The following is a 15,622-nucleotide window of genomic DNA, read 5'->3' on the forward strand; positions in this document are numbered from 1 at the left end:
CTAGGACTGTGTGACAGTGGTCTGAGTGGGGAGGGGGAAACCGAAAAAGATCTGTTATTGGCAGAGCGGTTTGGAACTCTTTSTTATTGGTCTATTAACTAGTTTTACTGCCTGGTAATGTACCCAGGCAGACCAAAACCCCACCAAAACAGGCTTAAATTTCAGTCTGTCTTAATGCCCTTTTGGTGTAAGCTGTTTATCATTTACATTTTTTATTTATTTTTTATCCTCAGTATTATTCCAACTTCAGTGTGTAAATACACTGCTCAAAAAAATAAAGGGAACACTTAAACAACACAATGTAACTCCAAGTCAATCACACTTCTGTGAAATCAAACTGTCCACTTAGGAAGCAACACTGATTGACAATAAATTTCACATGCTGTTGTGCAAATGGAATAGACAACAGGTGGAAATTATAGGCAATTAGCAAGACACCCCCAATAAAGGAGTGGTTCTGCAGGTGGTGACCACAGACCACTTCTCAGTTCCTATGCTTCCTGGCTGATGTTTTGGTCACTTTTGAATGCTGGCGGTGCTTTCACTCTAGTTGTAGCATGAGACGGAGTCTACAACCCACACAAGTGGCTCAGGTAGTGCAGCTCATCCAGGATGCCACATCAATGCGAGCTGTGGCAAGAAGGTTTGCTGTGTCTGTCAGCGTAGTGTCCAGAGCATGGAGGCGCTACCAGGAGACAGGCCAGTACATCAGGAGACGTGTAGGAGGGCAACAACCTAGCAGCAGGACCGCTACCTCCGCCTTTGTGCAAGGAGTAGCAGGAGGAGCACTGCCAGAGCACTGCAAAATGACCTCCAGCAGGCCACAAATGTGCATGTGTCTGCTCAAACGGTCAGAAACAGACTCCATGAGGGTGGTATGAGGGCCCGACGTTCACAGGTGGGGGTTGTGCTTACAGCCCAACACCGTGCAGGACGTTTGGCATTTGCCAGAGACCACCAAGATTGGCAAATTCGCCACTGGCGCCCTGTGCTCTTCACAGATGAAAGTAGGTTCACACTGGACAGACGTGACAGAGTCTGGAGACGCCGTGGAGAACGTTCTGCTGCCTGCAACATCCTCCAGCATGACCGGTTTGGCGGTGGGTCAGTCATGGTGTGGGGTGGCATTTCTTTGGGGGGCCGCACAGCCCTACATGTGTTCGCCAGAGGTAGCCTGACTGCCATTAGGTACCGAGATGAGATCCTCAGACCCCTTGTGAGACCATATGCTGGTGCGGTTGGCCCTGGGTTCCTCCTAATAAAAGACAATGCTAGACCTCATGTGGCTGGAGTGTGTCAGCAGTTCCTGCAAGAGGAAGGCATTGATGCTATGGACTGGCCCGCCCGTTCCCCAGACCTGAATCCAATTGAGCACATCTGGGACATCATGTCTCGCTCCATCCACCAATGCCACGTTGCACCACAGACTGTCCAGGAGTTGGCGGATGCTTTAGTCCAGGTCTGGGAGGAGATCCCCCAGGAGACCATCCGCCACCTCATCAGGAGCATGCCCAGGCGTTGTAGGGAGGTCATACAGGCACGTGGAGGCCACACACCTGTCTCTTATACACATCTAGATGTGTATAAGAGACAGCCCTACATGTGTTCGCCAGAGGTAGCCTGACTGCCATTAGGTACCGAGATGAGATCCTCAAACCCCTGTCTCTTATACACATCTAGATGTGTATAAGAGACAGGTGTGTATGTACAGCCTGAGACATTTATTCCTTACAACCCATAATGTTGAATACAATTACATGTAAACTTACTCAACTGGTTGTCTGTGAAGTTTGTCCTGCTGCTTGAAATTTGAGACAAAATATCCAGAGGAAAATATTTTTTACCCAACTTTTTATTAAGCTGGTAGGTATATGGTTCGGTTCGGGACTGAGGTAAAGTTGGTTAATATTGGACATTTGAATTACAATKTTTAAAAGCTGTCATAAAGGCAAAGGGTGGCTATTTGAAGAATCTCAAATATAAAATATATTTTGATTTGTTTAATACRTTTTTGTTTACTAAATGATTCCATATGTGTTATTTCATCGTTTTGATGTCATCACTATTATTCTACAATATAGTAAAAATGAAGAAAAGCCCTTGAATGAGTAGGTGTGTCCAAACTTTTGACTGGTTCTGTATAATTTGTATGTCGCTCTGGATAAGAGCGTCTGCTAAATGACTTAAATGTAAATGTAATGTAAATGTATAACAAGCTGATCCAGGTGTCGTGGCAATTAGGTGCTTCCCTATTTGGCCACTAGATGGAGCCAACGCACAGTCACATATTGGCCTTCTAGCACTGTTGCCATAGCCTTTAGTGTGTACTGTATGTGTGTGTGTTTGTGGTGTGTACGTACTTTCAATAGTATGCCAAATTCACGATAAAATAAACATTTACCTTTCTATATTGTTATACCATTCATTCATAACAAATAAAATGACAACATCCAAATGTAAATGTATATAATTAATCAAATGAATTTGGCGTACCATTTATATTGCTAGTGTGTACGTACTTTCCCATTGTATTGTAGAATTATGAATACCAGCATACTAAGAGAAATATTGGCCCTGTCGAGAAACTTGCTGCTTTGTCCAATAATTTCTCTCTCCAGTGCTGCCAGGTGCGTTGTGGAGCCATGTCRGTGACATGCACACAGAAGTCAGCTTGTCAATATTGTAAGCCTTGAGGGYAGGAAGAAGTTAAGGAGTAATATTACAGGTACAATCCGTAGCCTCAATTACTTGTCAACAGTTCGGCTAAATAACACTTGTTTGTTTGGGGGGACTGAGGGGGAGGATCATTCCAAGTGAAAAATCAAAGAGAGATATTGGAGGTTTTTCCTTTGCTTCAGCCATGATTGTGTATGTGCTTGTACTGTATTTTCGTCTCGAAACAAAGAAAAGCTACTGAGTGAGTGCAGCCCTAAGGCTACGCGCTTAATAGCTGCTCTTATACTACTGCTGCTGCTGCTGCTTCTGCTGATGATGATGGTAATCTTTACTGACCTTTAGGGGGAAATATGTTCCAAAGCCAACCACAGCTACACAACAAGCATAACTCCCCCACCCCCCATTACTGATTGTAAAGACATTTAGGTCAGCAACAAAATCAAGGACGTCTTCATTCCATCATTTAACTCATCACGCAGAAGATTTTCTATCATTGGTGGCCAATTTCTTTTTGACACTTTGAATAAGAGAAATACCACGGAAAAACGGACACTTATTTTGACATTCTCTCTAAAGTTACTTTTGAAAGAGATATGTTCACAGGTGCAATGTACTGTAGACATATTGGTGCAAACCTTTTGGATCAAAAGACAAAGATGAGATGTGTGTTATGTCTGCACATCAAGCCTTCAGTCATGGTGAGTCGAAACATCACCTTTGTAAACAAATCCTGAGCAGAGAAAAACAACATGCATCAATTACCTGGGATCAATTGACTCAATCAACAAGTGATGTATCTAAACTCTGGATTGCTGATGCTATGTATTGGCCATAGCCATTGTGGGCAGTAGTGTTCTGGTCTGCATCATCCCCCTGGAGTTTTTGTTATGGTAGTGTTAAATGATGTATGTTTACCAATGGCTAATTTGGGAAGAAGCGTGGACATATCAATAACTTTGCTCATGACCCGTGTGTGTGTGTGTGTGTTTGTGTAAAAGTACATGCGTTTCCGTGCAAACAGTGCATTTCATAAGTATTCATAAGGTTTTTTCACATTTTGTTGCATTACAAAGTGGGATTGAAATGTAAATTTTTTTGGGAACAAATTTTATAAAAATGTCTTGGTTATATAAGTATTCCCCCCCTTTGTTATAGCAAGCCTAAATAAGTTCAGGAGTCAACTTGTGATCATATAGATCATATAATAAGTTGCATTGACTCAATCTGTGTCCAATAATAGGATCTTTTTTTTTACCCCGGACATACAATTGTCATTGTCGAGAAGGAACATGCAAGTAAGCATTTCGTTGGACGATGTATACCATGTGTATCCTGTAAATAGGACTAATAAAACTTTACATTTGTAACCTTGAAACTATCTGTAAGGTCCCTCAGTCGAGTAGTGTATTTCAAGCACATATTCAACCGCAAAGACCAGGGGGCTTTTCCAATGCATGGTAACGTTATTGATTAGGCTTTTGATGGTGTATCAATACASCCAATCACTATAAAGMGGCCAGCTGAGTATAATACTGTATCATCTGCATATAAATGGATGAGAGAGCTTCCTACTGCCTGAGCTATGTTGTTGATGTAAATTGAGAAGAGCGTGGGGCCTAGGATTGAGCCTTGGGGTACTCCCTTGGTGACAGGCAGTGGCTGAGACAGCAGATTTTCTGACTTTATACACTGTACTCTTTGAGAGAGGTAGTTAGCAAACCAGGCAAAAGACCCCTCAGAGACACCAATATTCCTTAGCCGGCCCACAAGAATGGAATGGTCTACCGTATCAAAAGCTTTGGCCAAGTCAATAAAAATAGCAGCACAACATTGCTTAGAATCAAGGGCAATGGTGACATCATTGAGGACCTTTAAGGTTGCAGTGACACATCCATAACCTGAGCAGAAACCAGATTGCATACCAGAGACAATACTATAGACATCAAGAAAGCCAGTCAGTTGTTTATTGACAAGTTTTTCCAACATTTTTGATAAACAGGGCAAAATAGAAATAGGCCTATAACAGTAATAGGTACGTCATCATTTAAGCTAACTCTGGGCATATACTCCTACACAAACAAACCTACTCATGTTTTGAGTCATTTTCACCCATTAACACTGACATTCCTAGCCTTGACAAGAAGGTATTTATTTAGCTTACCACCTCGGTATTTTACCCCCTTTTCCTCCTCAATTTCGATCTTGTCTCATTGCTACAACTCCCCAACGAGCTCAGGAGGTGAAGGTCGAGTCATTGAAACATGACCCGCCAAACCACGCTTCTTAACACCTGCCCGCTTAACCTGGAAGCTAGCTGCACCAATGTGTCGGAGGAAACACCYTTCATCTGACGACCGYGGTCAGCCTGCAGGCGCYCGGCCCGCCACAAGGAGTCGCTAGAGCGTAATGAGCCAAAATAAAGCCTCCRGATCACAGCCGGTTGTGATACAGCCCGGGCTCAAACCCAGGTGTGTAGTGACGCCTCTAGCACGGCGATGCAGTCCCTTAGACCGCTGTGCCACATGGGAGGCCCCTATCTTATGCATATTCTACAAATGGATATAATTTGATAATTTGGAGGGCATGTGTCCCCTTGGTGTAAATAAAATTGATGCTTTAGGTGTCTGGCATTTCTCTCACTGTTTGCAGGTGTTATTTGACATTGAAAGTACTGGAGTATATAAATGGCACACCAGTGTAGTGCCATCTGGTCATAAGACTATACTGCTCGATTTGTGCAGTAAAGCAATGGAATGTTCCTCAATTTCAAACCATTAGGACTTCAAACTCAAGTAATTCCTCCAAATTGGCAAACAATTGGCAAAGAAAGCACACATAAAATACACTGCATAATTCCCTGTGTACAGTGCATTCGGAAAGTGTTCAGACCCCTTGACTTTTTCCAGATTTTGTTACTTTACAGCCTTATTCTAAAAATGATTAAATCGTTTTTTCCCCTCATCAATCTACACACAATACCCCATAATGAAAAAGCTGAAATGTCACATTTACATAAGTATTCAGAAGCTGATTACGGGTCTCATATCATGTGGTATCATTGTGCGCCCCGTGTATTTATTTGTGTTACTCCTCACTCTTTTGTTTGGGTTTTAACCCTGTGTTTTGTATACGTGTTTGTTTGGTCTGCGTCCCCGTGCTTTTACATGGCACGCTGTGATTTGAGTCAATAAAAAKCCCTATTACGCATTCCTGCGCCTGTCTCCCGATCCCATTTTACCTACGTGACAGTTGGAAGGGGAACCTTCGCCCCAGTCTGAGGTCCTGAGCTCTCTGGAGTAGGTTTTCATCAAGGATCTCTCTGTACTTTGCTCCGTTAATCTTTCCCTCTATCCTGACAAGTCTCCCAGTCCCTGCCGCTGAAAAACATCCCCACAGCATGATGCTGCCACCACCATGCTTCACCGTAGGGATGGTGCCAGGTTTTCTCTAGATGTGACGCTTGGCATTCAGGCCAAAGAGTTCAATATTGGTTTCATCAGACCAGAGAATATTGTTTCTCATGGTCTGAGAACCCTTTAGGTGCCTTTTGTCAAACTCCAAGCGGGCTATCATGTGCCTTTTACTGAGGAGTGGCTTCCGTCTAGCCACTCTACCATAAAGTCCTGATTGGTGGAGTGCTGCAGAGATGGTTGTCCTTCTGGAAAATTCTCCCATCTCCACAGAGGAACTCTAGTGCTCTGTCAGAGTGACCATCGGGTTCTTGTTCACTTCCTTGACCAAGGCCCTTCTCCCCCAATTGTTCAGTTTGGCCGGACGGCCAGCACTATGGAGAGTCTTGGTGGTTCCAAACTTCTTCCATTTAAGAATAATGGAGGCCACTGTGTTATTGGGGACCTTCAATGCTGCAGACATGTTTGGGTACCCTTACCCAGATCTGTGCCTCGACACAATCCCGTCTCAGAGCTCTTCGGACAATTTCTTCCACCTCATGGCTTGGTTTTTGCTGACATGCACCGTCAATTGTGGGACCTTATATAGARAGYTGTGTGCCGCCTCATGGGTCTCTCTGTCACTGCCGGCTTTGACACAGCCTGGGATTGAACCCGGGTCTGTAGTGACGCCTCAAGACCYCTGCGTCACTCGGGAGCCCCACTGAATCCATTTAATACATTACTGAGCCAATTACCAGCACATTGTTGAGCCTTAGATAGCTGACTGAATTAAGGGACAGAGATGGGAATGAAGAAATMAATGACAAACCAAACCCAGTTATAAAGTTACTTATTAACTTTCTCTTTCTTACGGCTATGTATGAYGCAGTCAGTGACACCTCCTTTAACCTTTAGCACAAGTCTCCATGCAGTAGGCTAAACAAGGGAACAWAACACCTGTAAATCTAGAAGCTTCTGTAATCCACTTGAATATCAACAAACATTGTTTGTCAGGTATGTAATATAAATGATGTGTTAATATTCGTATGGAGAGGGAGTTAGCGATARTTTTAAGTAATGTCAGTTATAAGCATGCGGTGGTCATATGACCACGGTATGTTGTTGACCTAGAAAGGACTTGATGTACCCTGTCTGTATCACGGGACTCAACATTTAATCTGGAGATTCCCTCTTTAATTTTCAGAATTTGCTTTGGAAAATGTTTATGAGCAATATTAAGATAATCAACACAATACTTGCGGTGACAACCTTGATATAATGTAATTGTTACTGTCAACCTTGGTTGATTGTGGGTTGTTATTGAAAATGTGTCACCCCAGTGGTTGTTTTGTCACTGTGTTGAATATCATATTTTTACTCTCATCTTGTTTTTATCAAGAGGTATAGTTGGTGCATTAGAATGAGTGTTAATTATGGATTGGACAGTATTGTGTAAATTCCATACTTTTCCTTAATTTTGTTAACCCTCKTTCTTATGCATAAACTGTTTATGCTATTGAGTCTAAGAGACGACCCTTCAGTCTATCAATCCAAGAGCTAGAGTGGAACAGGGCAGATGAGTTTAGTATCTCTGTGTTAAAGCTGTAATATGACAATTTTTGTCCCACCTGACCAAATTCACTTAGAAATGTGTGTTATAGATCTGCCATATTCTTTGAAAGCAAGTCTAAGAAGCGGTAGATATTTTCTATGTGCGCTATTTCTATGCTTCCTGTTCTTAAGTTTTGATTTTGCAAATTTTACTTTCGGTAAAAAAACWGATTCTAATAGTGTGCAACTGCAGCCTGAAATTCGGGGTGTTACTGCATGTGGCCATCCCCCCATCCCCTCCCACTGAGCACCTCATTGGTTCCTGCATGAGCACYACATCTTCATGCTTGTGTGACACTTTTGAATTTGTGTAAAAAGGGAAATACAAGTATTATCTGGGGGCGAAGGACACTGGTTAGCTAGTTAGCTAGCTAGCACACAGTGTCGCCCCTGCKWMCTGTGTACTGGAGAAAACCGTGCCCGACAGGCGGGTAGACAGTGTCCTTCGCTCRCCGCCTGTCYAGCGCAGTTTRCTCCGGTACACAGCAGAGGGGAGACTAGGGCGACACCATGTGCTAGTTAGCGACACTGTATGCTAGCTTGCAAGTTAGCTAGCTAACATACAGTTTCACCCCCGCCTGCTGTGTACTGGAGAAAACTGTGCTCGACAGGCGGAGGTGAAGGACACTGTCTACCAGTCGTCCCCACTTCCCACTAGCACAGCCGACTGGAGGCTCTGGTGACATCGTGTACTAGCTAACTGTGTACCGGCGTCCTCCTTAGGACTAGCTGGCTAAGCTAGCACACAGTGTCCTTCACTCCCGCCTGCCGAACACCTGCCCTCGCCATCATCAACAGAACTGTAGGAAAACAGTGCCCGACAGTCGAGGGCAACAGACACTGTCTACCACTTGTGTATGGCTAGCTAGTTGCCGTTGTCGCCCCCYCCCCTTCTTCTGTGGGGTTTATCGCGGCTGGCATCCAACGCTATTGTGCATTAACGCCACCTACTATACTGGAACGCCCCCTCTACCTGTCCTAGCTTAAAAATGTACCAATAGAAGTATAGAGAGGGGTTCCTGCATGAGCAGGAATGCCCACATGCAGGAACGCCCTGAATTGCGGGCCACAATTCCACCCTTCTCCCAACTTCAAACGGCAGAAAATATTTTTGGTTATAGAAAATATATTTCACATGGTACAAGATGGTACAATGATTCTCTAAAGTACACTTGCTCATCATGRCACTCAAATCTTRTTGTTTCTGTAGGACCATKATGGAACATCTGGGCTGCAGTGCGATCGTGGCCTTTTGTTTCTGGATGGCACTTATTGCAGGTGCACATCCTCCTCGATCAGTCCTGGGAGAAAGTCAAGCATTTCAAAGCAACTTCCAGATGGAAGGTGATGAAAACCTTGCCTCAACAAACAGTAAATAATTCACTGTCAACAGATAAATACATGCATTTAATTTGTGTCATTTTCACAGCAAATTCACCTGTATCTTTAATTCGAAGAGTGTTAAATTCAGGGCCGGRGCCAGAACGAATCAGTTGGACGGGCCTTTGATGTCCGTAGGCGGGCAAGTTTTTTCACAAGACCCCGTAGGTGTTCACGRGCTTGGGCGTTCATATTTTTTTATTACCGTTTTAGTAAAGACCATAGGCGAAGTTMACCATTTATCCTACCATTTCTACCGATCTGCGTGAAAATTATGATTATTTTTGTATGCGCATTTTCGTGGAACAGTTTCATTTCAATAATAATAAAGTTTTRGTTTCTCAAAAGCATTGACACATGGTAAATAATAACAATTTGAAGTAAAATGATAAAAATCTAAAAGTTAAAATTCAACTAAGGGMAGATCACCAGCCTTTGCCATATGGACGGACACATTAGCTAGGTTTCCATCCAATTGGCACTAGATTTTCATGAGAATATTCTAAAARCTGCATAAAAASCATTTGTGAATTTTCCCACCAGAGATGTTTCCATCAAATGTACTTGTTGCAGATAAAAGGCTGTGCGTGATGACGTGAGGATAAAAATTAATTTAGCCGTAAATTCCCATGTACCGAATAAYAAATACAAATGAAAGGGGTTTCTTTCGCATTTTCAACTCTACTGATGGTTTTCTCTCAAAAAATGCYTGTGCCCACTCTGGTATTGGCACTCACACATATAGCCTATGTAACAGTATTACTTTAATCCGTCCCCTCGCAAGATGGAAAAACAAACATTACTGGACATAAGCATTGAAAAAGCTCCACTGGAATACTGCCGCTGTCTATATATGTATTTATATCAGGGCATACGTTATTCAGAGCAAGGGGAACCACTACTTCAAGGTCTCAGAGCAAGTGACGTCACCGATTGAAAGGCTATTAGCGCGCACCACCGCTAACTAGATAGCCATTTCACATCCGTTACACCTACATGATGAGATTATTATGGACAGAAGGGCAAGATTATTTTTTATTTGTTACACAGCAGGCAAGCATCGATGATAATTTCACCAGAATAAAACCCTCGATATTTATTTGAAAGGAGCATCAAGCTCATCACTGTGCACTTTCACCACCCTGTGAAGTTCATCATAATTTATTTAATCTGTAGCCTAATGAACGGCATGCTTTTCTGATGAGTCGTAGAGGAAGGACCACACAACATGTCATGGCGTAACTCCAAGTTTACTTCGATATGATGGTTATTATATAAATATTTTCAGTAGGCCTATAACCGAAAAATCGGTATAAAATATCCTGATGAAAATTAGCGTTATTTCAATCACATTCTACTCCGTCTGTCTGCCTCCCTTTCTATCTGTTTGACTTTAGCTATTCCTTGGCTGGTCTCTAGCGAATTTGCAACATTGTATCAATTAGCTTATTCTGGGCACTCACAGTTTCCCGCGCAAGTGACGTTTCCACTGGATATTATGGGATCATCAGATCATGATATTTTGCTCTTTCACACCGAGACTTGGTGTTTATCAAGACCGTGAGTGTTGGACATATTTATCAAATACTGAGGAACTATCATTTGCAATGTATGTTAAAACAAATACTTCATTTACAAAATGTGAGGTGAAGAAAAATGACAGAGAAGCTCCGTTTATTAGTGGTGGATGTGGTGAGTTAAGACAATCAGAAATCAGACATTGCCACATCGGCACCAGGTAGGCCTACTTTTATGCATACACGCAGGCGCGTGCTTCCTCAATGTTGTCAGGACAGTGAAACCAGACACATGCTCATTGCTCACGGAGCACTCTAAACAAAAGACAATGACAAGATTGACAAAACGCGTAATGGTTATGAAATCAACCAAAACGTTTTACTCACAAGTGTAGCATGTTGTGAASTCTGCAAACAATGTTTCCCCTCTGAGAATGAGAATGGTAAATTACTCTTAATTAAAAAATGCATTAACAGAAATGTATGTAACCAAATGAAGTGGGATTAATAATACATTTACTAGGCCACTGGTGACATATGRGATGGAGAATTGATCAACAATAAACCACCAAAGGGCAAATAATTCACACAAGGAAACAATGAATGGGRAATAATTGGCGGGAGACAGCTGAGCGCATTCTGGAGAGCTGCGTGCATGCATTCTGGAGCGAGACGCCATATCTTCGTRACACACCCCTCCCYCTTGTTGCAGGATTTTAAGTTATACTCAAGACACATTATCTTCACACATATTTTAGATGCTTTTCACTGACAGCCGCAACKTATTGCCATGTGCGCTGCTCAAATGGCTAGATTCCCAAATAGGCATAGGCCTACACACAAGTGATTGGAAACAATCCACAGCTATATTAAAAGAAGCTAATGGTCCTCTGGTTAAGTTATGCTCTCTGGTGAAGTATTTTGAATATTTTTATTTAGACAAGAGTAATTACATAATTTTGGCAAAACATCCATTTACTTTAGGGGAAGCCCTGTGCATATGCCAACTTTCCTTTCCAATTCGCCAGAGGCTGAAACCGGAGATCTGTATATAATGACGAGATGCTCATGTCTCAACCCTAACAATGGGAGTTGTTGTCCCAAAGGCGGGAAGGCAAGTGACAAGCTTAGGTCTCCATATTATCTCCATAGCAACCCATTGTGCTTATTCTGGACGTATTCTTGTGAGAGTGAGTCCTCTCGCTTCTTCTCTTCTTCTTCTGCTGAAACTCACCAGAGAATGCATCCTAGTGAGCGAAACAGCGCCCCTCTGTCTTACTACATGTAAGTCCATGTATCTGACGCTGTCTGGACAGATAAATGATCGATATTTCAATATTTTATTTCGATGTGTGAGGTAGGTACGGAACACTAGTCACTTTAATAATGTTTACATATCTGGCATTACTCATCTCATATGTATATATTGTATTCTATACTATTCTACGGTATCTTAGTCACTTAATAATGTTTACATATCTTGCATTACTCATCTCATATGTATATACTGTTTTATATACTATTCTACGGTATCTCATTCACTTAATAATGTTTACACATCTGGCATTACTCATCTCATATGTATATACTGTATTCTATAATATTCTACTGTATCTTAGTCCGTTCCGCTCTGACATCGCTCGTCAATATGTATATAGTCTTAATTCATTCCTACTTAGATTTGTGTGTATTGGGTATATGTTGTGTAATTTGTTAGATATTACTGCACTGTRGGAGCTAGAAGCACAAGCATTTTGCTACACTCGCAATAACATCTGCTAATCATGTGTATGTGACCAATACAATTTAATTTGGTAGGGCAGGGCAGGCCAGGCCAGGCCCCTAAGTCCCGCCCATAACGCCAGCCCAGGTTACATTTAACACCTTCACAGACTACATATAAGGCCCACTAATCCAGTGCTAAATTATAACACTGTTTCAGTTTACTGGCATATGTTAATCCTTGACATACCTTGATGAGTTATCTTTGGTTTGGTATAGGCTAAATACAGTATTAGTTTGGACAAAGTGAACAAATAACCATGTTCAGTAACTCTTTAATAATCATTCAATTACTATAAATATGCTTATGTTCCAATTTTCACACGAGCATACCTGCTTGCTCAATACATTGCTTCAATCTATGTAGTATGCTAGTGTGGTGGGTATTTGGTAAATTCTCAGGATATTCTCAGAATTTACCCCATTCTCCTGTCCCCTGCATCCCACAGCTGTCAACTCCAGCAAGGCTGTTCCCCCTGGTGAGGACGTTAGCTCCCAGACCTGGCCCTACATGGCTGCAGCGCTGGCCTCCGCCSTGACCATCTCCCTGTTCATCGTGGTGGCCATCAAGTGCCGCCTTTTCCACCGCTACCTAGCCAGCTACCACCACTCCTTGCTCCCCGAGGGGGACACAGCCAGCCAGCAGAGCCCAGACGAGGTGACCTTCCCTGGGCACGGCCTGGTGGGCCGAGGAGGTGGAGGTAATGGGACCCATCGAGGGTTGGATACTGATGACGACGATGGCTTCATAGAGGATAATTACATCCAGGCCAGCGAGAGGGCTAGGGCAGAGAGTCACGAGGACGAAGGGATGGAAGGAGAGGTGGTGGAGGATAGTGATGATGATCTTCAGTTCACCATTGGGTGATTTCAGGACTGGTTGAAAATGATTATTTACTGTTGATTGGGTGACAGTGGTGGGTTCACTTCACAGAGCAGATGCTGTCCAGACCAGACCTGGATTCAAATAAAATTWGTTTTCTTTCAGATGCTCCAGCTGTGCTTAATTGAGCTTGTGTGGCAACCTAAAGTGGAAAAATCCTCCCTCCAGGTGAAACAGGCACTTCAGGCAGTCTCAATCAAACACTCAACGTATTTGAAAGAACAAAAATTACTATTTGAATCCAGGTCTGGTGAGAATATGTTGATAGATGAAAGATACTGAGAAATTATCATGGTCCCATTTTAAACAAACAACAACCTATTAAGGATTTATAGAACATTCATCAAGTCTTCATAAATACTACACTGAACAAAAACAGAAACGCAACATGCAAAAATGTCAAAGCTTTTACTGAGTTACAGTTCATATAAGGAAATCAGTCAATTGAAATGAATTCATTAGGCCCTAATCTATGGATTTCACATTAATGGGAATACAGATATGCATCTGTTGGTCACAGATACCTCATACAGCGTGACATCTCCTTCGGAGAGAGTTGATCAGGCTGTTGATTTTGGCATGTGGAATGTTGTCCCACTCCGCTTCAATGGCTGTACAAAGTTGCTGGATATTGGCGGGAACTGGAACACGCTGTCGCACACGTCGATCCAGAGCATCCCAAACATGCTTAATGGGTGACATGTCTGGCGAGTTTGCAGGCCATGGAAGAACTGGGACATTTTCAGCTTCCAGGAATTGTGTACAGATCCTTGCAGCATGGGGCCGTACATTATCATGGTGAAATATGAGGTGATGACGGTGGATGAATGGCACGACAATGGGCCCCAGGATCTTGTCACGTTATCTCAAATTGTCATTGATAAAATGTAATTGTGTTTGTTGTCCATAGCTTATGCTTGCCCATACCATAACCCCACCACCAGCTTGGGGCACTCTGTTCACAATGTTAACATCAGCAAACCGCTCGCTCACACAACGCAATTACATGCCATCTGCCCAGTACAGTTGAAACCGTGATTCATCCGTGAAGAGCACACTTTGTGCACCAAACATTAGGAACACCTTCCTAATATTGAGTTGCAACCACTTTTGCCCTCATAACAGCCTCAACAGCCTTGTGATAGCATGGACTCTACAAGATGTCGAAAGCGGGGTGCTGGCCCATGTTGACTATGGAACGCCGTTTGGGTCTTTACGTGTCAAAAAGATACACGTCAAATAAGCTTCTTGACCAATCAGGACCTGAATATGACTCCAAGTCACATAATGATTTAACACGTTCATAGATTTTTTACGTAGTTATTACACATTGATTACACTCTCACTCGTATTTCATATGTCACGCCGATTCACCGATACGTATGCTATGAGTCATAGATTTTGTCACTGATGATAACATGTCTCTTCCCCTTCATCTACACTACTTGAAAGTGGATTTAAGTGAAATCACTAAGGGATTAAATCTTTCACCTGGGTTCACCTGGTTAGTCTGTCATTGAAATAACAGGTGTTCCTAACGTTTTGTACACTGAAATAATTTGTACGCAAACACATACATAAATMATGATATAAAAGGTAATTACATCTAATTATGCATAATAACAGTTTAGAAAAGCACAGGACCCAGAATAGAACCTTGGGGACACCACCTTACAGGGACACCAACTATACATTGTTGGATTTAACACAATCTACACTTACAGTGGGGAGAACAATTATTTGATACACTGCCGATTTTGCAGGTTTTCCTACTTACAAAGCATGTAGAGGTCTGTAATTTTTATCATAGGTGCACTTCAACTGTGAGAGATGGAATCTAAAACAAAAATCCAGAAAATCACATTGTATGATTTTTAAGTAATTAATTGTATATGGCATGATGTTTGCTTATAAATGATTTAAATGTCAGCCTTATAAAGGTTTTATGATGGCTTCATTAAGACTTAAAAGTTATGTTTAGTTTAAAGTTGGCATGATGTTTGCTTATGAATTATTTAAATGTCAGCCTTATAAAGGTTTTATGACGGCTTCATTAAGACTTAAAAGTTATGTTTAGTTTAAAGTTGGACTATTCTCAGGTGTGGGACTAAATGAGCCACCCATCGAATGAGAAGTGCTTTTAAGTGTAATTTATTGTTAGGATGATAAGGATGATGCATATTGAAGATGAGTAATGATGATGCAAATCTTATTGTTTGATTTTCATTTTCTGAAGACACTCTGCAATGCTGATGATCTGTTTGTAAAAACAACATATCCTTGATTTTAAGGGATGTACAGTGCCTTCAGAATGTTTTCACAACGCTTGACTTTTTCCAAATTTTGTTGTTACAGCCTCAATTTAAAACGGTTCAAATGTA

At 42.1% G+C, this 15,622-nt stretch overlaps 1 protein-coding gene across 2 annotated transcripts; it reads left to right on the plus strand.

Moving 5' to 3' along the window:
• Positions 1-6,971: 6,971 nt before the first annotated feature.
• LOC139023469 (leucine-rich repeat-containing protein 19-like) lies at positions 6,972-15,622 on the plus strand. 2 transcript variants are annotated; one of them, XM_070436686.1, is made up of 3 exons: positions 6,972-7,082; positions 8,890-9,050; positions 12,808-15,622. In XM_070436686.1, the coding sequence occupies exons 2-3, from the start codon at positions 8,897-8,899 to the stop codon at positions 13,224-13,226; spliced, it is 573 nt and encodes a 190-aa protein (XP_070292787.1). In that variant the 5' UTR covers positions 6,972-7,082; positions 8,890-8,896; the 3' UTR covers positions 13,227-15,622. The 2 variants fall into 2 exon arrangements, with proteins under 2 accessions (XP_070292787.1, XP_070292788.1); XM_070436687.1 differs by having other exon boundaries at positions 8,890-9,023.

The sequence above is a fragment of the Salvelinus sp. IW2-2015 genome, linkage group LG32 (assembly GCF_002910315.2).
Source record: "Salvelinus sp. IW2-2015 linkage group LG32, ASM291031v2, whole genome shotgun sequence".
NCBI lineage: Eukaryota > Metazoa > Chordata > Actinopteri > Salmoniformes > Salmonidae > Salvelinus > Salvelinus sp. IW2-2015.